We start from the raw sequence: 21571 nt of genomic DNA, 5'->3' as shown, positions 1-21571 counted from the left end.
AATGAAGGGTTATTTTGTTGAACACTTAGGTGAGAAGCTCTGTGCCTTGAATAAATGTACAATAAGTAATGGAGTACAAAAGAACACTCCTCAAATAGGCTAACCAAATAGAAGTATGCAATTCTGAAGCACAATCAACATTCTTATATTTTTTTTTTCATTCATTTTTGAAGAATAAATGTTTGTTAAACTTGAAGGGAAAGGGGCATTCACACTAAAAATATCTGTACAAAGTTGACTTGATAGAATGTTTCATGACAAGGGAATGCAAACCCAAATCCTACACATCTAACAAGAGTCCAAACCCGAAAGCTAGAGACTCCTACGAATTATGAATTTCCATCTACAACATGTACATGAGAAACGAGAGGGGCAGGAGACTGCCACTTGCTTCGGCAACACTCCCTGCTCAGTTCTCCGTCTTCATGCCACCCACTTCTCAACACTGGGGCCGTCTGAATCAGTTCCCCTTTGATCATTGCAGGTAAACACCGTGCACTCTCTATTAAAGGGGTTCAATATGAACCGCTACTAGGCCTTTATTCCAAAGGAAACAAGCTTGCGTGAATGGTGAGGTCATGAAAACAATTCAATTTTTTTAATCACGGAACTGGCGAGTACTGATCAACCTACACCAAGTAAACATTATTAAGGTAATGGGTGATATATGCAAAAAAATAATACAAAAGAAATAAATAAAAATCATGATTGAATATAGGAATGCAAGGTTTGAGCTATTAGCTTGCTTGGCAATCTGAAAACATCCCAGCCTATGCATCAATGTAGTTGTGGTCTTTTATCGGATGATAATATTTTTGAAATCCGTACCTTCTTCTGAGAAGTCAAATATTCCCCCGAGCATATAGTCGTTCTCCCCATCTTCCTCAGGTTTCTCCCGCTTGCAGTCACTACTGCTGATGTCAGCATCATTAACAACTTCAGTTGACTTGCGGTATTCATCGAGCTCTGATACTTTACAATAACCATCCTGAAAATACTGCTCAAAATCTATTGAGTCATGCGAATCCACATGCGCAGGCTCCTCCATCAGATTGTTGAGGTTTGAAATAGAATGGTCAGAACTTGCATTAAAGACTTCACTGATCCCACTGATGCTTGAAGATGGAAGCCCTTCGGCAATAGGTGTTCCACCACAAGCCGAGTCACTCTTTAAAGAGGATAACCCACTACTAGCATCGTCTTCAGAGTCACCTCTGGTAGAATGTTCAAATGGAGAAGAAACACGATCTCTGTTCGATGAGGTTTGGCTCGGTAGTGGTGAGTGGATAAAACTCCCTCTGTTTCCACAGTCGATTGCGTCCATGGTTTGGTTCATGTGTGCATAGGACTTGTCCGAAGTCATACGATACAAATCAAGCAAGCTCTCAGTTGTTCTTGATGACCCTAATGGAGAATCAGGAACAACGTTCAAACTTAGAAACCCACACTAGAATACTAGGCTCTAAATCTAGTATTTGAAGAATCAATAAGAAATGATTTTTAATTCAAATGCTGTTTTTGTTGGTGCACATGGTATCATCACTCGAATTTCTGACCTTTTGGTTCAGTGTTGAAGTTGCTTCAATGAAAGCAACCTAGTGATGATTCTTATTTTTAAAAAATTACATAACCGAGTATTTTAAAATCAAAGGGGTATTAAGGTGTATTCACTACAAAAGTTTGCTCACATGGGGGACGTAAATATTTTATAATCGTAAATGATGTCGTTACCTGAATCTGAGCTTGCCATTGATCCAAAGGAAGCAGGTTTAGATTGGCAACTAGAACTCTCTTCTTTAAACTTCTCTTTAGTCCGACTAGGCTCATAAGATGTACTAGGATATATTCCCGCAACAAGGTCCCTGCATGAATCAAGCAAGCAAGCATCCTAGTACATATATACATAATGGTTTGTCACACACACACACACAAACCACCCATGCATGCACAACACAGTGTTTGTACATAATTGAGTTAATAGGTTCCTGAGCAAGCCAAAAGATTTGCTATTCAGATTTGTTCATCGGAGAAACAGGGAGATAGGGAATTTCATATTATCAAATGTATTTAAATATTCAGATTATCGAGACTGCTTTTAAAGTGGCTAGTCTAGTTTGTGGAAGCAGATTTGACAGAAGACTAGACTAAGCTAGAGTATTGAGTTGAAATAGACAAAAAGATACTGAAACAAGTTTCGTTTTGGCCCAAGCAACGAAGTTCCAATCAAGGAACAAACATCTATGTAGGGATGTGGAGTTGGTAGTTTCATCTTTAAAATTGATTAACAGAGTCAGATCCAAACCTAACGCCAGGAGGAATACACAAACTCAACAGCACCTGTCCGATAGTGTCAAAGTGCTGGTTTGGAGGTGATTTTTTGAATGGGTAGTCCCAAGCAACAGTGGATCTACAGTTATGAGAAGATTCAGAATAACATTTAGGTACATCTACCAAGATCTTAAGAATTATCTCCCATATTTAGCCTTTAATTTGCTTTTCATTTATGGACTTAAATCATAGATAACAGGCTTGAGAAGTATTCTAAACAGCTGAGTTACTAAAAAATTTCTAATATAATTCCGACAGTTATCATCCATATCCCAAAATTCAAAAGCAGAAATCTTGGTCGGAATTATTACGAAACAACCAAAATAGCAAGCAAGCAGACGTAAGGAAGACAATTACCTATCAGTCCAAGCTGATTTGATGCTATGGAAATGGTCAAAAACAGGCAATAAATCCTTCCGCTTAATTTCAATATCATGAACAGTGACCTTTTCAATTTCAATCTCCCCACCAATATAATCTTTGGTAAACTTCTTCTCATTAGGCCTTGGAGGAATCATCACATGGAAGGAAATCTAGAAGAAACGAGAAGAATCATAACCAGAAATGAAGAGAAGGACAAACACGAGCACCATAAACCTTAAATTAAAATAGGTACCTTAGATTTCTGCCATATAGGTATCCTCTCGGAGCTTATCTGTACCTCCGCATTGGAGAGATACCAGTGTGGTCTTTCATGGGGTTTTACAAAATATGTTCCCCCTATACTATTGTTTAGTTCCATCGAATACTTGGTAGAATTATCTTCAGAATCAGAATTATCTACAACTATCTCTGCAGTTTCTTGTCTATCAAGAGTAATCCCAGAAATGGGTTCCTCTCTTTCTGGCCAATCTGATCTTCGACAAACGCTCCACCATTGAACAGGTTCAATTTTCACCTTTAATTCCTCATCTTGTACTTGCACCAAAGAACCTGAAGAAGTTCTTGAACCAGTACTACCACTTGGCTCCACCCCTAAGGACGGCAGAAGTTCATGTTGAATTAAATGGCCAGATGGAGTGTAAACCAATAGATGCTCCAAGGCATTGGTCTTTGATGGAACCGAATGAGGACCACGAGTTCCGGAATTGTGGAAAGCGGCGGCAACAGCACCAGATGGCACGGATACCTTTCCTGTCGCAGAAGTTGCCACATTGCCAACTGTATTAAGCCACCCAGAGTTTCCATTCTTTATCCTGCTCACCACTGACAGTGTGACAGGTGGTGGTGGTGGAGAAGATTGATGGTTTACTATGAATGAGGAAGTAGACCACCATGGTAAAGATAGACCTGGTAGGAGAGTTGGTGGTCCATCACAATGTGAATGTTGTGTTTGAAGACCAGCATCACCACCAAAAGGGGATAGAACGAAAATATGGCACGTTCCCTTAGATGAAACTATAGCTATCCATTGACTATAATGACTAAAACAGATATCTTGTATAACCTGTCACACACAAATACGCAACAAACAAAACCATGAGCACATAAAAGAGGGTCAGAAGAAAAATATGTAAAAAAAAAAAATTGACCCCTTCAGTGCTTACAGCTGTTGTTATTCCACGATAAAGCTTGTAGAGATGCACATGAGAAGAGCTCCAATCATACTTTGGAGTGCCTGATCCATTTCGTATGCAGGATGGCATAATCCGGAACACGTTTAGATTGTTCCCATGTACAGATGCAGTAACCAAAAGGGTCCCACTAGGGTCAAAACATAGTGCAGAAATTGGACTGGTATGAGCTCTAAATTGTGAAATAACCGCTCTCGAGACAAAGTCCTTGATAACAACCTACAATCAAACCAAAAGAATTATCCTAACAGGAAGCTAAAATAATTATGTTTCTTAACCAAGCATAAAGTAGCACCATTAGCACCTCTGTTAAGCTCAAAACAGTATTTTTATTACTGCTGTATAATATTCAAGGTTTTTAAAAATGATAACATAAATTTTCTTGCAAGATTATTATAGAGAACTGCTTTGGCACCCATCTTTTACTTATTATACCCCAATTTCTTAAATTATTTATCACACCCCAATTAAAGATTAAAACCCACCATGTAAACATTACAAAGGTTTGGCTCAACACTACAACGCTCGTTCAAACAATTTCAGTAGTTGTTTAGAATTATATAAAATCTTAAAACCAGAAAATAGAAATCTAGAAGAAGAAAAAAATGCGAGAGAGCTTCTATTGGCACCCTAACTTTTATTTATTCTACTTATTTTCTTTATTTTTAATTGGGGTGTAATAAGTAAAAAAACTTGGGGTGCCAATAGAAGCTCTCTTATTATATCTCATAAGAAAATCAAAATTTTATTTTTCCTAAAAAAACTGAGATACGTTCAAGAGAGCTTGATTTCTGCATTTGGTGAATATGGAACTCCTGTTTTCCAATTTACAATAAATGCTTTCCCTCTCAAAAACTCCCAATATTTTTACCACAAGACCCAAGGATGACCAATTTAGATATCTGAAGAACTTCCATGTTGAAGAAAATTACAGACTGTGTAGACTACTGACCATTCCTGCATTATCTGCTTCAATTGAATGTGTTGATGAACCAAGCCGACCTTTCCAGCTAGAATTTGATGATGCTGGAGAGTTGGAACCATCGGGTAAAAGATCTTGACAGTATTTAGACAAAGTTTTGTAACCCATGTCACCTAGATTAATTAAGCCAGCGGCCAACTGTTTACTAGACTCCATTGCATAACGAGCCATCAAGCTCCCACTGCCAGGTGAAGTTGATGGACTAACACCTGGAGAAGGTGTAAGATTTTGTGGACTTAAACTACCCATGTTTGATAGTAGCAGATTGTTGGAAGCATAAGCTAACCACCTGGGTCCCACAGCCATTGGACCGTAACCAATGCTAACCCCGAAAACTCCTTGTCCTCCAACCTGAGGGACTGGATAGGTCAGAATACTGAATTTGTTCTCAAGAGTGAGGGCGTCAAAGCAGTATATCTGCCAAGAAAAGGATAAGACAACAGTTAGTAATCCTTTTGTAAATGATCTTAAGCATCTATACCCTTGAGTCCAAAAGTGTAGAGTTACTCTAAAAATTATGTCCCATAAGCTAATGCTTACTTGTGCTGCAAGGCCAACGGCTACGATTTGAGGGCTGCATCTAACCATATATATAGGCGACCGAAATCTCAGAACATGAACATAAGTGTGAGACCTTAGAGAGTAAAACCGAACAGCGGTGGGAGAAGGGAGAGAGTTTCCAGGTTGAGGCTCAACATTATGATCTCTAACCAGCCCACCTGAATGACTTCCACCTTGAACAAGACCGGTGCTGCTTTCATCCCCCGCTACAACCAATAGTAAAGGATGTGATGCTCTAAACCCTTCATGATCCTCTGATTTCTTGGGAATGGGCTGCATCTGTAGGAATGTAACTGGGCCATCATGCTTCGAAACCAATTCCCTAACATTTGAAGCATCCTCAACATCAAGGACTTGAAAACCATTGGAGTAACCAAGTAAGAGAACATTTTTGGAAGTGGATGGACCAAGCTCTAGTTTGTCGAAACCAGCCCATAATACCTATTTTGAACAGAAACAGATGAGAACATTCATACTGGTAAACCCAATATAATAGATGATAACTGAAACTTTTGAGTGGCTATATATGCATAAAGCAGAAAAACTGAAATTCATCAGTGTAGATGCAACAACAAAAACAGTACACTCAGAAGTATGATCAAGAATTTATCATGGCCATTGATGCACATAATGAGAGAACTTCAAGTCAACAATGTGCCCATTGATAATGAGATTACCAACATCAAGACAACATGAGAAGGAGCCCCATGCGGATCTCTATCCATGTCTCCAAACGTTACCCTGGTGATGTTCCCCAACATGACAAAGATATGTGACACAAGGCAACATCAGGCTTCTTCTCTGTTTTTTTCCTCAATAATTGTATGGCAACATCAGAATTGGAGTACCGTCTTTATGTGGTCCATCTAGCACCCTGAGGTTACAGCATACATGTAGCCATCAAAGTATGATTGGTGGTTCCTGGAGATCATGAGAATCGAACAGATGCTCTATGATCCTGGCATGTGGAACTGTTGGTGCAGAGCATGTGGCATTCAATGATGTTGACATATTGTGCCAATACTATTTTCATCGGTTACATCTCTTCATATTTTGAGTGCCAGTGACCAGTTTTCAGATGAATGATCTTGGAAGTGCTAGCTTTGAACCAGAAAAAGGAGGCTGAAAAGCCAGGGCTTACTATTAGGGCATTTTAGAGCTTTTCAGCCTACTCCTTTACAATGGAGTTGATAAGCTCTCCAACAAGACATCTAACTTTCTTAACTCTAGTTACAATTACTTTCCAAATCATATTCCCCACTAGATTCTCTTTTATAAGACCCACTAAGTTCGATGTGAACAAACCATAAATTAGAAACGGCTAAACATAACTAGACTTGGTTTAAAAACTTACCCCAAAAATATAAATTAATAGTGTCTCACCTAGGACTAATGGGGCCATATGACATCCTGAGGTTATGGCATGCATGTCACCATCAAGGTATGGTTGGTGGTGTTTTGTGATCATGAGAATCAAAGTGACACTCTATGATAGTGGCACGTGGAACTGTTGGGGCAGAGCACATGGGGTATCCATGATTTTGACCTCATTATTCATAAGCTACATTTTGTATTAAGAAGGTTAAATACTTTTTCTCAAAGATCATGGACCCAATGCTGCATGTGAAGACCTTCAAATGCTTTCTTCTTCTATTGGGTTTCGTCAAAATGGATGAACGGCCATCTTCAACAATAAATCAGAAGAATACTAGCAAGGTATCAATTCAAAGTCACCATGTTGGTTTCCATTTTAAAGGATTTCTGAGGATTAAATTTGTGTATTTTTCTAGTGGAATGAATGCTCCTAGCAAAGGAGAAAGAAGAGTTGCCATGGCTAAGATGGAAGAAGTCAATGCCCCGGCTAAACAAAGCTAATTTGGACAATTGCTCGATAGAAAATCCAGTCAACGACACTTTCAGAGAGGATGCAGCTATCACCTTTAAGGTAGTTTTGGGTCTCGTGAGAAGTTTAATGAGACAAAAGCTCTTGCACTTTTGAAGGGTTTCAAGATTTCCTGGGTTCGTTCACTCTTTCTTTGAGAAAAGAGGTTTCAGTGGCTGAAGGCATAGTTTCATCGAATCATGGAGTGGTCTGGGACTGTGGCATCAGAAGAGCCCTTACTGATTGGGAACTGGAGGCTATTGCTGGTTCATTGCAAGATGGCGTCCAAAATCTGGTTCTATTTCCTTGCTTTATTTGGTATTTTGGCGTGTCTCCCTAAATCCTTTCAAGGGATCTTCGAGAGTTGGGCTCAGTTGGGTAATGGTTTTCTTCCCTAAAGAAAACTGGAGCATCATAACTTTCGTTGTTTGCAGGGAAGTTTAGAAAGAAAGGAATGAAAGTGTTTGAGGCTAAGGAGTGCTCAGATGAGGAGATTGTTATGTCAGCTTTTGGACTCCTTCATCATTGGTCTTCGATCTTCAACTAGGCGAAGGGGATCTTCTTTGAAAACTTTGTGGGCAGACGGGAGTGGGTTCGTAGTAGGGAGAGGTTCACTTGATTTGCTCTTTTCTTTCTTATTCTTGCTGTAAATATCTGTGCTTGGTCTCCTCGACCAAGCTTTTTTCAATAAAATATCTTTACTCATAAATAAATAAAAGTTTGAAGATTTTTTTCGCCATTTCGCAAGCTCCCTTAAAGCAGAAAGCATTTATGTTTAAACAATATCCGGGATGCATAGACAAATTGATGGTCCTTGGAGACATGTTAACATGATACATATCGCATTGTCAATTTGATTTGTGGTTTGGATATGCATGGATAAAATCTATATTGCACAAATAGATCAGTCGTTAGACAAGACGGGCTTACGGTTAATGAAGATGAAGGGAAAAATGAAGACAACAAGACAAAGAAACATAAGAATAACTAGGGTAAGAAAGCCTCCAATGTAGAATTTTTTTTCTTTTACCATTTGTCATTTACAAAATTATGAAGCCATTGTGAGTGCAGCGAAAGGAAAAAATGAAAAGACAATAAACGAAGAAATATAGGAATAACTAGGTAAGAAAGTCTCTCGTTGAGACTATGGAAGTAAGGAATTGCAATAGGACTTAACAAAAAACACCTTATCCCTAGTACCATCCCAAAGAATGGGTACACTGATGATATTTGACTGATAAGGCCAATTATCAATAGGATTATTCAATCATTGAACTGTCTTCTGAAATCAAAATCCCAAATTAGCTCCTCCCCTGCATGAGACATAAAACTACAAAGGATAATGCTGAAGTAACATAAAAATGCACATCGATTGTACATTCTGATGTGGTGGTGCACACATAGCCATAGATGCTTTACATCGAGATACGAGTGAAAAGCATCTATGGTTATGTGTGCACCACCACATCAGAATGTTAGAATCGATGTACATTTCAATGTTACTCCAGCACAACTCAACTACAAATGGGCATTGTCTATCTACACAGGTGGAAACAGATCTTGTAATGGTGACCTGCCACACCAGCAGTCCTCCCAAAAAAAGAAATTTAGTTCACTTTTTAATCTCGAAAAACACCCTCCTACGAAATTCTGAAAAAATCTTGATGATACCTTTCCACACCCAAAAGACATTGTATCTCATAACCCACTTTTCCATCCAAAATTAACAACCCCAAATTTAGTCTCAATAAACCTTCTCCACAAACAATGTTGATCCACTCCAAACTTCCAAAGCCATTTTCCTAGTGGAGTCCTATTTATTTGACTAGATTTCCTAATTCCCAACTCCTTTGCATTTTAGGCCTATATATCCAATTCCATCTCAAAAGGTGTATCTATCTCTTGGCGGCCTTGTTACACCATAGAAAATCCCTAACTAATTTGTCCAACTCATTTGACAAAATTTCCAAATCAATTAGTCTAATCACAATACTATTTGATAGGAAAATCCAAACTGTTGACATCTAATGTGGAAAATTGTACTACCAAAGATCTTCAAATGTACCTCTAGAAAGAAATGGAACTTGGGCAAACAACAAATTCTGCAACAATATGTGATCACTCAAATTCTCAAAAAATTAAATGATCTATATAGAGGTGACTGAGATGCATAGGATTTGCAAGAAAACAGCTGTCTTGTGCCACTACGATATATAATTGCTCATCTCACCAAAAAATCAGTAAATGCAGACGATACCATCCTCTCAAGGACATCAGATAATCCCATGTGTGCAAACATGATCCAACAGTCCTCTAGGTTCCAACATTAAAATCATATACCACCTTGGGCAGTAATGGTATCCATAACATACAAAGAGTCCTAGCCAGGTCATTTGAACTTCAATTTGCCAGCAACATTGAGGGTGTCGTGGACAATAACAATATACCATTAACGCAATGAAATCCACTAGGCCACCTTCTTGCAAGAACAAATACACAATGAAAACAAACACAGTTTCGAAACTCACAAACAATCCTCCAAATTCATAACCACAACGCCAACTAATGAAAAGGAGTGCAGTAAAAATATAGACAAATGAGATGATAATACCCATTAAATAACCCAGAAGTTGTTCTATGGTCAAACTTTCAATTGATCTCTAAAACAACCATAAGAAAAGTTTACACATTAAACTAAAGCGGATTAAACAGATTAAAATGATAGATGAGAACTACATGGTTTGTGCTCTTCTAACATAATCTGACCCAATTAAAGAAAAACAAAACAAAACAAAAAATCCCATCATCATATACCCCTTATCACGATTACTAGGGTTGCCAACATGAACCATATTTTTCCATCTAACAAAGCCAAACAAATGTTTTATTTTTCTTTATTGGGTCATTAATCATATGGGTGTTTCTTATTTCTTTTCTTTGCCAATCTAACATTAATCAAACAAGTACCAAACCATCACCATCCAGCACAGAACCACAACAAAAAAAAAAAATCTCAAATTAATAAAAAAAAATTCCAAAAACCTCAAGAATGATAACTTCAACAAAAATTAACAAACGCAATTATTAGAACAAATGATCATCAATTAAAAAATTAATAATTTTTTTTCCTTCTTCAAAAACATAACCTCGGTTAAATAAAATAAAAAAACCCCAAAACAGAACCCAAGACAAAAAAACAAACATAATATAACATAAAATATCAGAAATTCAAAATCCCAATTCCCAAAAACACAAAATTCAAAATTTCAAATAAAAAAAAAAAAAAATGAACCTGGTCTTTCTCATCCTCCCCAGAAACAGAAATCGAAGCAGCAACTGACGCACCAGCCGAGCGAACCGTAGAAGCGACGGTGCTAGCGTTGTTAGAGACCGATTTCAAACAAGATGAGATGATTCTAAGAGAATTGGGCAACAACCCATTACTTCTATCACCACCAATTCCCTTCTCTTTCCTCATATTTTTCTTCTTTTGTTCCTCCCCACCACCTCCAATCACCACCACCGCCACTTCTGCTACAACCTCCCTCCACCGACCATCTCCGATGACCTGTGATCGGAAAGACCATCCGATTTCCGATCGGAATCTGACACACAAGGGGAGAAACCAGGATGATTGTTTTTCTTGTTGGTGTCGTTTTACTTCCTTTGGGTTTGACTTGAGAGATGAGTTTATTATGACTCCACCTTAGTAGTTTTTCCTGCAAGTAAAATATTATTATTATTATTATTTTTTTTTTTTTTTTAAGAAAACTAAATAATATTTTTTTAAATAAAATTTAAAATGTGAGAACTTATATCGTCAGTTACGTTTTGATATTGACAGGGAATATCAATTGCACTTTAGAGATGGGTTGCAATTTGATTGGCTTTAGTGTGTGAAACGACGTTATAATAATGTATTTATTTTACCTGGCAATGTCAAAACGTGGCAATTTTATTTTCCTTTAAAACTTAAATATGCGTGAAAGATATTCACGTATTATATTAAAGTAATTTAAAAATACTCCTCTGGATTTTGGTGAATGTTTGAGAGAACTTTGTGTATTCAAACAGATGATATCTCGAAAAACATATAAAATGACTTAAATGCCCTCATCTTAAATTTTATTCATCCTTTAGTGTGGAATTATATACACTCGTCTTCAAGTAAGACTATCAATGGAACGGATCAAACCCAAAATACAATTTGTTTTGATCCCATAACTATGGGTTTAGATCAAGGATTTGGATTTTGTTAAGAACATAATTTGATGTTTATCAGATCAATGTTGGATCAACCATCTTTTGACCTGGTAATATCTTTGAAATGTATAAATAATTTATATTATTATTTAATATTTTATTTGGATATAAGATGAACATTATATTTTATATAATTTCATCAATTGGCAATCCTATCTTCAACCTCGAGTTTTTATCTCCTTCAAATCCCAAGACTGAAGCGTGATTTTTAAAGACTTAAAATGATTTTTTTTTTTTTTAAATCAATGATTTTGACAAGAAATTAAAGTGAAGTGAAAGATATTGATGACAGTGAATTGAAGATAAAGTCAAATAGGTTTAAAGAATTAGATAATAATTTTTGTTTATTTATTTCTTGGAGTGGGGGAGGGTGGATAAATCAACGATTTATGTCTTAAAAATGAATATGATGGCATTTAGGTCATTTTTATTGATTTCTCATAGAAGACTATAGTCAAGGGTCTCTTAAAAATTCCCCAAAATGGAGAGGGGTATGTCTAAATTACCCATTATATCATATGTTTGGCTCATTCCTTGATGAATATTATCTTGATGGATGATTCTTGTCCATTGGATTTGATGGTTTTATGATGGTGGGACTCATGGAATTCAAATCTATGATGTAGAAAAGTTCTCAAAACCCAATAGTAGACTAAAGAGAGGAATTAGTGACCAACACTTCAAAACTTGCTCTGGAGAGAGACTGTGAACGTGTGAGAGGGGCATCGTGGGTAACAGAAATACGCAAACGCTGAGATACTATATTCACGCTTCGTGTTTGTGGGTTAATTCCTTACACATCACTTTATGACTTTATGTACGTTAAGTCCAAATCCTAACTATAATTCCTCAATACAAGTATGTGCGTTATGGACCCACAATTTGAAAAAAAGAGCAAATCATGGTGTTATGCTTGGGGTGGGTTTGGACTTGGATCGGATCATATGGTTAATCAAGAACCCGTTTCATAACAATAGGATCTGATTTAAATCATATAATATTAGATCTGGTAAGATAGGATTGAATGGAGGAACATGATTTATTCATAAACCCCCAATATTTGGAATAATAATTCGATGATGATAATTTTTAGGTGTCAATTGGGTCGTTGCCCCGCTAACTTGGTTTGGCCCAGAGTGAGACCCACTATTATGTTTTATTATATAGTTAACATATGTCCTAAGGGCACATGTTAAAGTGCAATAAATATACTTTGAAAATTTGAGTTTGAACTGAAAATGACCTTGAAAAGATAATTTTTTATTTATCAAAATACCCTTAGATTCTAATTTCCAAAGTGTAGTTATTGCTCTTTAACATGTGCCCCTCGGGCACACATTAACAAAATCCATGATTTTATAACAAAAGAAATACTAAAATCAATTATATATAATAAATTTGCTTTCATCTCCAACCATTATTCAATTGGGATATACTTGAACCCTATTTTGAAGAAAAAAAAATTTTCATTGAGTTTGTCATATATCCATGGTGTAGGGGTTGTGATTTTCTGATTTTCAGTATGTTCGTAACCTCTCTGCAGTTTGATTGGTCAACTCGACCACCTTTTAATGGTCGTTTTTTTTTTTCTTAAGGTAAAAAGTGCATGAATTAATATTTAATAATAAAACCCGAAAAAATCAACCTGAGCCAGCTCGAACCCATTAGGGTCAGACTCGGGCATGGCCAACTTAGGCCCAGGTTCATGACCCGCCTTTTTTAAGGTCAGGTTAATACTCAACCAAGCCAGGACTGAACCCACCCATTGATAGTCCTAGTGAAAAAGCCCATATCAACTCATTCAAAGGAACATGTGATTGCAAAAGAATTATAAAGATGCACCAGAATAAGGTACATTGTGATATACTAAATCATCTTCTCTTAAGATTAGGATAAAATATGATTAGATGGTTTCCTAACATTAGAGTTTGTTTCTATTTAGCTTTGCTTTCTATTTTCTAGATAAATCCTATTCAGATCCATTGCAATTCAATCAAGAAAAGCAATCCAATTTTATTCTTCTTCAAATACAAGAAAGACCACTTCTCTTCCTTTGTACCCTTACAATGGAATTGCACTCTTGGTTATCTTCCACTAGAAATATTTGGATGGAGCCTCAAATATTGCTCAAATTTACACTAACAAGGTTGTGGAAGATCAGATTCATTTTCATAATGCTGCTGACATAGCCATTCATGGTGAAACGCCTTGCATCACATCACGTCTTAACGTTTAGAAACAAGGGTTCCACCTATCGCTTATTCAACAATGAACATTAACTTTTGCATTTAGGTGAGATAACAACAGGAGTTCGAGATTGTTTTTGTTTTTCAGATTTTGTGTTTCAACCATCTGGTCATCTCCCAACAAGAACCACCAAAAATCACTACTTTCCTACAATCTTTTAGTTCACAATTCTCGAAAAGTATCAATCTTTGAGTAAAAGAAAAAATTCAAGTTGACCATCTTAAAAGAATGAGAAAAAAAAAAAAACCAAAACAACATAGATGGAGACAATAAAAGTAGATATGAACTCACCATCACCAACTGGAGAGTTGGATTTGGACAACACGGTTGTTGCATTGATAAAGGTAACGATTAATACGATTTTTTGCATCTTACTAATGTACTACAATCAAGTGTCATGATCAAGATAAGAGAACAAACAGTACTGAGATCTAGTACTGAAGCTCGATTAGGGACAAAAAACTCGAGGGACGAAAAAATATTCTTAAGAGATGATGCAAAACCTATAGAAGTATAGAATCATGAAGGGATATTTCTCATGCCAAAAAAAATAAAAAATTTAATCTACCCTTTCTTGGAAGTTTATAAGTGTCACGACCCCAAAGAGACATGGACTCAACTTTCCACAATACTAACACCTAGATACTTTTGGTGTATTGGTTGTATCTACAAACAATGGATTATCAATGCTTTCAGAACTCAAAAACAATTTTCTTATGTCGATGAAGATCATTTTGATACCTCATTGAAGTATATTCTTGAGCATCAAACAGCTCTTCCGAGTAGGCTCTGTGCAGGAATGGCCTTTGATATTGTTTCACCAACTCCATGCCAGTTTCATCACCCCTTAAAAGAAGTTGTACAACCTACACCAATAGAAAACTTGTTGAGTTCAGTCCCACGTCGGACAATCATTGTCAATTGGTTTTGAGTTGGACCCCAAATTTATCATGGTATCAAAGCGCTAGGTTCGTGTAGGTTACAGGTTCAAATCTTTCCACCCTTATGGTTGAGGGGAGGTGTTGAGTGTATATTTTCCTCCACTCTTGGTGTGTGTCCTACCCCAGTCAAGCCCCATGGCCCTCTTATATTCATTGTTCATCCCTTCTCCAGTAGATCAGTTTGGAGTAGTTGGTTGGTTAACATGTCAACCCGCTATTCATGCTCTCTTGTAGCTACACAATGGTTCGATCCCTTAGTTTATTGTAACCATCCATGGACAAAAAAACGTTTCATATCTTGCTTATTTTACTCTTTCTTTGAACAGGAATGTTAGAGAACCGGGAATAAATGAGATCAAACTACTAACCACTATCATGATTATTGAGGAGGAAAATTCACCTTTTATCCCCCATAGGACATGCCACCTTGAGATAATCACAAACCCCGAGACGTCTAATTGTTGGCAGTTGTGCACAATAGATTATCTAATCAAAACAGAAAAGTATTAAATCAAATTCCATAGATCATAGAAATCACCACTGTTTTTAAGTTGAATTAAAAAAAGGTTCCGATAATTCAGGCAATGATCTTGGAAAATGTCGATGAAGATAAATGTTGAAAAGTTTATAAATAGATGAGGGGGGGAAAGGAGGAGCGGAGTGATAACTTGTACTCTTATATACTAACTTGAGAGTCGGAGTGTAATCAACAAGTACCCTACCACAAGGAAATTAAGGCGATAATGAAAATAAAGATCATGGAAATTTGTGACCCAAATCTCAAAGTGAGTACGAAAAGTTTCCCTACAGTTATTTAAGAATGTTACATTCAACTCAAATTTTGGTTAAGATCACATGGACGTCATTCATCGGTAAACCTGAGAAATGTCCTACAATGAAGTTAAAAAAAATCAAAGCATGGTCAAATGAATTTACTATTTGTTTCCAAGCATGCAAAATAGTGAAACAGATCAGATGGCTAAAATCATCTGATCAGGTGTCCATGCATTTAGATGATCTTCCATGAGGAACCCCACGTTGTATTTCTCTTTTTTCAAGTTTGGGTTTTAAGATCAGAACATGCCTGACTCATGCGAGGCCATAGAATTGAAGAATGTTGTACGCAGAAAGAAGCGGGCATGGTCACATGGTAGGCCATAGGTGTCACCAAGCAAAGGATCAGCGAGCTCCTTGATATATTTCTTGTTGAGCAAAGGCTTTGCCTACAACAAGAAAAAATTGAAAAAAATTTAAATCCTCAAAGACCAATTGATATTGTTGTGTAAGACTAATCGAGCAAAGAAGAAGAGAACGTACCTACATCACCAGGCTTTGCCGTGTGTTATCCAATGCTCTGCATCCAGTGATGAGTTCAAACAGTAGGACCCCAAAAGCAAAGACATCGGTTTTCTCATCTACTATGCCATGCATGAAGTCCTCAGGAGCTAGGTAGCTGACATGGTTAGGAATGGAAGAAAAAATAAGAATGGAAATCCTTCATGGAGCTCAGAGAAAATTGGAAGGTTCATGGTTTACAAACCTGAGAGTGCCTTCAAATTTTGAAACATTATGGTGTGTCTGTGAAAAATTTGACATAGCAAAGATAACATAATCGCACAAAACACAAGGATTTACGTGGTTCAGCAGTGTGCCTACATCCACAGAACAAAACAAGAACAATCACTATTTTCTCACCGGATTTCTATTTATATAACCAAGAATTACCAAAACATGTAAAACTCTCTAAACCAGAAATCCCCGAAAATAGAAAACCCCTTAAGAAAATATTACCCGATTGCCCTTTTCATACTTCTTAAAAAATTTGGAACGGGGCAACGCAACTTCCCCCCCCCCGCTGACCAGGCAGTGGGACCCCCACAGCTCTGCATAGCGCAACAGAATACAAGACATTTACACAACAGCGCCCACTGTTCCAGTAGCCACTTAGCAAGCCCAAAATCACAAATCTGAAAGGAAATGAGCTACATTATATTTACGAGGGACAAAGATCTGGGAAAATTCAATCATAGATCCTCTACTTTCATTTTAGACAACTTGATGATCTTCTAAGAGGAACTTTTTTTTTTATAAAAAATATTCTAAGAGGAACTATGGCCCATGTAAAGTTCAAAAAAATTAGAAATAAAACAAAAATTGCTAATGTGCAATTAACTGCAACAGAGAAATCACCACTGGTGTTGAATCTTGTCTTCCAACACTAATTGATGCAAAAAACAAAATCAGAAATAGAAACAATCAATTTGTTTGCATGGTAAATTTAAGGCTTGTTAAGAAATTTTAGTTAAAAGCAGATTGGTTCAGGAACAGAAAATTTAAAAGAATAGCAATCAATCTAGTTTCCAGCCATTGAAATTGCAATAAGAACCCAAAATTATGACATGTCAAATAAAGAAAGAAAAAAAATCAAATAAAACAGAATGAATTTTAGAAAAATATTGATTCTTCCTAAAAGTTTCTTAATTATTAATTTTTCAAGAAAATTAGAACACAAAACCACAAACTTCAGTCCAAATTGTGCTTCTCATGATCATATTTGAAGGGTACCTGAGGCCCTAACTCCTCAGTTAGCAAAATATTAGAAGCCTTGATATCTCTATGTATTATTTTCTTTGGACAACTCTCATGAAGCAACCTAATATCTTATACCCCAATCCAATGTCTCCTTTGAATCTGGAAAATCAAAACTTAGTCAATATAAGAAGAACACAATTAATCATAGATCTTAGGCAATAAATTCAAATGCAAAAATAATGAACAAAACATGAAGTAGAGATGCTAATAAGCTCCCTTTGGGAGACAATTGAAGAACAAGGTGCATTCCTCCTTCGATCCCATACCCAATCAACATCGCAATATTAGGATGGTCGACATGGACTATAATCCCAAGCTCAAATAAAAAGACCTCAATCCTCTCTTCTACCATTCCTCAGGTTATCCACTTAATTGCCACAAGTTGCCCATCTATCAAACACCCCTTGTAAATTTCAGCATAACCACCCTTTCCAATCAAATTTTCTACAAAAAGAAATTTATTGAGTAGGTGTTGAGAAAAATAGAAGCAACGGAGGACGGGAAGGAAAAAAACTAGATGCGACACACAAAAATAGAGATTTTACATGGTTCCCTCAAGATTGAGGTACGTTCACAGATCATACCAATTCCACTATGAAGTGAAAACTTGCAGTTATAGATTACACCCCTTCACAGAAAAGAGAAATATATACCTCAGGAAAACATAACTAGGGTTTTACATATTACCAGTGAAATTATAAAAATGCCACTGGGAAAATGATGGACAATACTCCTTGTTGACCAATACCGTCAGGCTCCGCACACAATAATGGTGATATAGTAATCAAGATATTTATCAAAAAAAATATATAGTAATCAAGATACATTTTCTATTCTAGTGGGTGGTTTTATAATTGAAATTTCTATTAAAATTTACTAAAACAGTATTGAAAAATAAATTTTGATCAAGTTACAAACCGTTTGCTAATTTTTTTTTGTTGCGGCATGGAGTCCAGAGAGTGCGGAATTCTTCCAAGAAGACTTGAAACAATAGAAATCAATATCGTCGGGGGATTGATTGGGTTCTCTCTCAAACTTCTACTTGTTCCTCTTGAGAACTTAGGAACACTGACAGGTGGGAAACAGCTTAAGCACCTCATCGGTCGACCTTTTAATAGACATAGACAGAAGAATCCACACCATTGAGAATCAGCTCTAAGATTTGGTTGAGCATAAGAGTCTGAAGTACTGGCCTTGGAAGAACCCGTTTCAGATTCTAAGCTCCTTATGCAGTCCTCCTCCATTTCTAAAGTTTTCAAATCTAATAAGAGAGGGAATTAAGTTAAGAAGAAAAAAATGGTGAAATGTGATTTATTAATAATAAGATGAGGAAAGATGGAGAATTTTACCTTGGGCAGAAGCAGAGGAGAAGAACAGAGCAACCTGTTTTCGATCTCTAATCCGAGAACCCTCACTTTCTGAGGGTCTTCCAGTAATGGAACCAAAACAGCAAAGATTTTTGCTGCAAAAAATGAACCAAATGCTCATAAAGAACAATTTTAATTAAGCTAAACCAAATATTAGAAAGGCAGATTACTAAGAAGCCATGATAGAAAATTCTTCAATTAAAAAAAGAAGAAAAATCAGAGAGAGAGAGAGAGAGAGACATCATCAAAAACCTGGTTTGCAACTCTCACAACATCACAAAATGTCAAATCGAGAAAAAGTTAAAAACCCATTACAGACAGAGAAACAAAATTCAGCAAATCCCAGCATGAAAACCCAAAACAGAGAATCTAAAACCAGAGAAACCCAGAACAACCAAAAAAAAAACTCAAAAATTAATAATGTATCTGCTTTTTAAGCACTTAAAATCTATAAACTTAGAAGCTTAATTGGGAGAGAGAGACCCAGACAAGAAAAACAGAGGAAAATTGAAACTAAATCATCAAAAGCTAATCTTTATTATCACTTAAACACAAAATCAAGCAAAATCAGAAACTGCAACATAAAAATAAATAAATAAATAACAAGAGTTAAAGAAGAAAATGATACTTACTGTGAAGAAGAAGCTAAAGAGTGTCTTAAATCCTCCACGAATTAACATAGAAACAAGAAACCAAAAAGAGATCAAAAAATGAGAGAGAACAACATAAACGAGATGAAAATGTATTTCGAAATTATGTTTTTGGACCTTGACGAATCCCCATTTTTCTAAAATTTGCCCAGATTTCTCTGCTAAAAAATCTGGTTTTATTCTATATTTCATAATTTCTATCTCGCAGCCTAGTTTTTTCCAAGAAAATGGTATAAATAGTTTTTTCTCATATTTTGTCAATTGTCATATATGATAGTTGAAGTCTTCAAATGGGTAACTGACACGTGGAGTGTCCCCACCAAAATTCATATCTTCATCATGATTTTAGGGCCATGCCTCTTAAGACTGGATCCACCAACATGGCAACATTCATATTTTTCATTCTTTTAATCACATAAGTATCAAATGATCTGTTTGGAATGATAAATTTGAAATTTGAGTACAAGTGATGAATATTATTTAATATCCACGAAGAATTTAAGTGATAAATTTCTAGATCAATTATCGAATTTCATATTTTAATTAGAGGTTGGATAATGCTCAAGTAACATTAAAATGTACATTGATGGTACATTTTGAGGTGGTGGTGTACACATAACCACATATGCTTTTCATCGAGATATGAGTGAAGCATTTATGGTTATGTGTGCACCACCCCATTAGAATATCATAATCGATATACATTTTAATGTTACTTTAGCATGACTCTTACGTTATGTTTGGATTGAGAGAAATGGAGAGAAGAGAAAATAAATGAGTTTCTCTCCATTTCTCTTGTTTAAATTGTTGAATAAGGAGTAAAGAGAAAAAAAATTAAAGAAAAGATAAGAGAAAAAAATGTGAGTTTTCTTCCCCTCCAAGAGTAGAGAAAAACTCTTTAAAAATATTTTATAATTTCAACTCTACCCCTACATCTCTTTTAAGATATTTTAAAATTTCAAAATTATCCTAAGTTCTCTCCTCTCAATCCAAACATGGTTGAGAGAAATTGAATTACCCTTCTTTTCTCTTCTCTCAATCCAAGCATAGCTTTAGAGATTTCATATTTTATCTTGAGTCATATTAGTTATTGGATTGGATCTTATAATTTTATGAGTCCGAATAGGGTTGAAAACCCATTCCCACCTCAAATCTTGCTACATAGATATTTAATTATTATGATAAAAATATTTTTGAGGTGTGGGAAATGAGGATGGAATTGAAAGCCTCCTTGAAACAGACTTTAGTTGTATTTACTTCACCCATATAATTAGGGTAAATTACACTTTCACCCCCTATGGTATGGCATAATTCTATGTTAACCCCTAATATTTTAACAATTACAATTACCTCCTCTATAGTTATGTAACAGACTCGCTTACCTCCTTTCTATTTATTTTCCGTCAATTAAACAGTTAAAATGTGATTTTTTTACTTATTGTAAAAATTATTTATCATTTTAAAAATATCATTCTTTTTCATTAACAAAAGTATCCTGGTAAAAAAAATAGGTTCATATGAGAGTGAGATTTTTTAGAAGTGGATATTTTTTTTCAATGAAAGAAAGATAAAATAAGATAGTACATTGTAAAATGACATTTCAAGGTTATCAAACATTCATCAAAGTGGAGGAAAGTGCAATTGTCAAAATTTTAAGGGGTCAACAAAGAATTATGCCTAATCATTCAGGGTCAAAGTGTAATTTACCCATAAATATATTCACATGTTTATTATAGTAATTGCACTACCTATTCTTTCTCTCTTTCCTTATTTTTTTTTTCGAGTAACTTGGACATGTTCCACTCAGCTTTATTGGGTTTCAAATTGATGACAATCCTCCTTGGGCACAGTTTTCTTTGAGTAAAAACTTAGATTTACTTTGTAATTTAACTTTTTATTGTCCGTCTCCCTAATATTTATTTATTGATAAGCTACTGTTCGTAATGAGTTTATTAACTTGTAGTTGGCAGGATTTGAACCTAGGTCTCTAGTATGGTCACTTTTTCTAAAGCGACGCCACTCTGGGGAAAGCAATGATCTTGTTAGTTTTGAAAATTAGTAAGGTAACTACTAGATATATCTTTCTCAAATGTGTATGTTATCTTGGCAAAATTGACATTCAGATCAAAGTTGCACTCTTTTTTTAGTATTTTGAGAAGATTTATCTAATAACGAACTTGCCAT

General features: G+C 35.9%; 2 protein-coding genes across 7 annotated transcripts; both read right to left on the bottom strand.

Annotated features, from left to right (window-relative positions):
* Positions 1-191: 191 nt before the first annotated feature.
* On the bottom strand, positions 192-11019 carry LOC147395889 (autophagy-related protein 18g-like). Of its 3 annotated transcripts, none has more exons than XM_086449900.1 (10): positions 10620-11019; positions 5425-5886; positions 4855-5301; positions 3876-4121; positions 2945-3775; positions 2686-2861; positions 2303-2407; positions 1732-1862; positions 829-1404; positions 192-629 (listed from the first exon to the last, which is right to left on the bottom strand). In XM_086449900.1, the coding sequence occupies exons 1-10, from the start codon at positions 10803-10805 to the stop codon at positions 625-627; spliced, it is 3165 nt and encodes a 1054-aa protein (XP_086306026.1). In that variant the 5' UTR covers positions 10806-11019; the 3' UTR covers positions 192-624. The 3 variants fall into 3 exon arrangements, with proteins under 3 accessions (XP_086306026.1, XP_086306024.1, XP_086306025.1); XM_086449898.1 differs by having other exon boundaries at positions 2990-3775; positions 10620-10981; XM_086449899.1 differs by lacking the exon at positions 2303-2407 and having other exon boundaries at positions 10620-10978.
* Positions 11020-14263: 3244 nt separating this feature from the next.
* On the bottom strand, positions 14264-19593 carry LOC147395888 (receptor-like cytosolic serine/threonine-protein kinase RBK2). Of its 4 annotated transcripts, none has more exons than XM_086452648.1 (10): positions 19505-19593; positions 18720-18832; positions 18289-18631; positions 17344-17814; positions 16570-16745; positions 16319-16430; positions 16100-16231; positions 15863-16001; positions 15179-15264; positions 14264-14703 (listed from the first exon to the last, which is right to left on the bottom strand). In XM_086452648.1, the coding sequence occupies exons 6-10, from the start codon at positions 16372-16374 to the stop codon at positions 14685-14687; spliced, it is 432 nt and encodes a 143-aa protein (XP_086308774.1). In that variant the 5' UTR covers positions 16375-16430; positions 16570-16745; positions 17344-17814; positions 18289-18631; positions 18720-18832; positions 19505-19593; the 3' UTR covers positions 14264-14684. The 4 variants fall into 4 exon arrangements, 2 of the variants coding, with proteins under 2 accessions (XP_086308774.1, XP_086308772.1); XM_086452646.1 differs by having other exon boundaries at positions 19370-19579; XR_015181168.1 differs by having other exon boundaries at positions 14275-14703; positions 16096-16231; positions 19370-19579.
* Positions 19594-21571: the final 1978 nt, after the last annotated feature.

This window comes from Akebia trifoliata, chromosome 8 (assembly GCF_017979445.1).
Source record: "Akebia trifoliata isolate Shusen 1 chromosome 8, ASM1797944v1, whole genome shotgun sequence".
NCBI lineage: Eukaryota > Viridiplantae > Streptophyta > Magnoliopsida > Ranunculales > Lardizabalaceae > Akebia > Akebia trifoliata.
The sequence above is the reverse complement of the archived record's forward strand: the minus strand, read 5'-3'. Positions and strand labels throughout refer to the sequence as shown.